Below are 904 nucleotides of genomic sequence, written 5' to 3'. Positions count from 1 at the left end.
GTTGCCATTTTAATGTTTATATAAAATAAAAGAATTGGAGTAGAAATATTATGTGATTGCAACTTTATTATTATAAAAACTTCATTGAGTGTAATTTAAGTGGTTTTATACAAATCAGTTCATTTTGTTTAAAAGAAAATCGTGACTCAAATCGAATTGTGATTGAGTGAATCGTTACATCCCTACTCTCTCGTTTCATATCATGGCGTTAAAATATAGACAAACATACGAGTAGTGCTGTCAAACGATTAATCACATCCAAGATAAAAGTTTTTGTTTACATAATATATATGTGTGTGTGTGCGGTGTATATTCAACATGTGTGTATAAACACACACACACACACATGCATGTATATATTTAAGAAAAATATTTTGGTTATGTATTAAATTTAAATATATACATGTAAATATTGTCAAAACATACTGTATGTGTGTGTGTTTATATATACATTATAAATTTATACAGAACACATTATGTAAACAAAACCTTTTATTTTGGATGTTATTAATCATTAGACAGCAGTACAAACAAGCAAACTCTAGTATGCAGTGTGTAGTGAACTAGTATTGCATTCTGTGCATAACCCCTCTGAATGTGTGTCTTCAGAATGAAAAGAGGCCAGAGGGGAGGTGATAATGCGGAGGAGGGTGGCGGGCCGGGCCCCGGGGCCCCTGAGCTCTGTAAGCGGCTCCGGCAGGGCGACTCTGAGGATGGGGCGGTGGACTGGAGGCAGCTGCCCGAGGAGATCCTGCTGCAGATCTTCCAGTACCTGCCTCTGCTGAACCGCGCCTTCGCCTCGCAGGTGTGCCGCGGCTGGAACCAGACCTTCCACATGCCTGAGCTCTGGAGGTGCTTCGAGTTCGAGCTCAACCAGCCCGCCAGCTCCTACCTGAAGGCCACG

General features: G+C 40.6%; 1 protein-coding gene across 1 annotated transcript; it reads left to right on the top strand.

Annotated features, from left to right (window-relative positions):
* Positions 1 to 602: 602 nt before the first annotated feature.
* Positions 603 to 898, top strand: LOC107577162 (F-box/LRR-repeat protein 3-like; the record flags this gene model as incomplete). The annotated part of the gene is made up of 1 exon (XM_016263266.1): positions 603 to 898. A coding segment is annotated over exon 1 (288 nt), but the record flags the coding sequence as incomplete, so codon positions are not given.
* Between the last annotated feature and the right edge of the window lie 6 nt (positions 899 to 904).

The sequence above is a fragment of the Sinocyclocheilus grahami genome, unplaced genomic scaffold (assembly GCF_001515645.1).
Source record: "Sinocyclocheilus grahami isolate Dianchi unplaced genomic scaffold, SAMN03320097.WGS_v1.1 scaffold5286.1, whole genome shotgun sequence".
Taxonomy (NCBI): Eukaryota; Metazoa; Chordata; class Actinopteri; order Cypriniformes; family Cyprinidae; genus Sinocyclocheilus; species Sinocyclocheilus grahami.
Note: the sequence above shows the minus strand (reverse complement) of the source record. Positions and strands in the feature narration are given on the sequence as shown.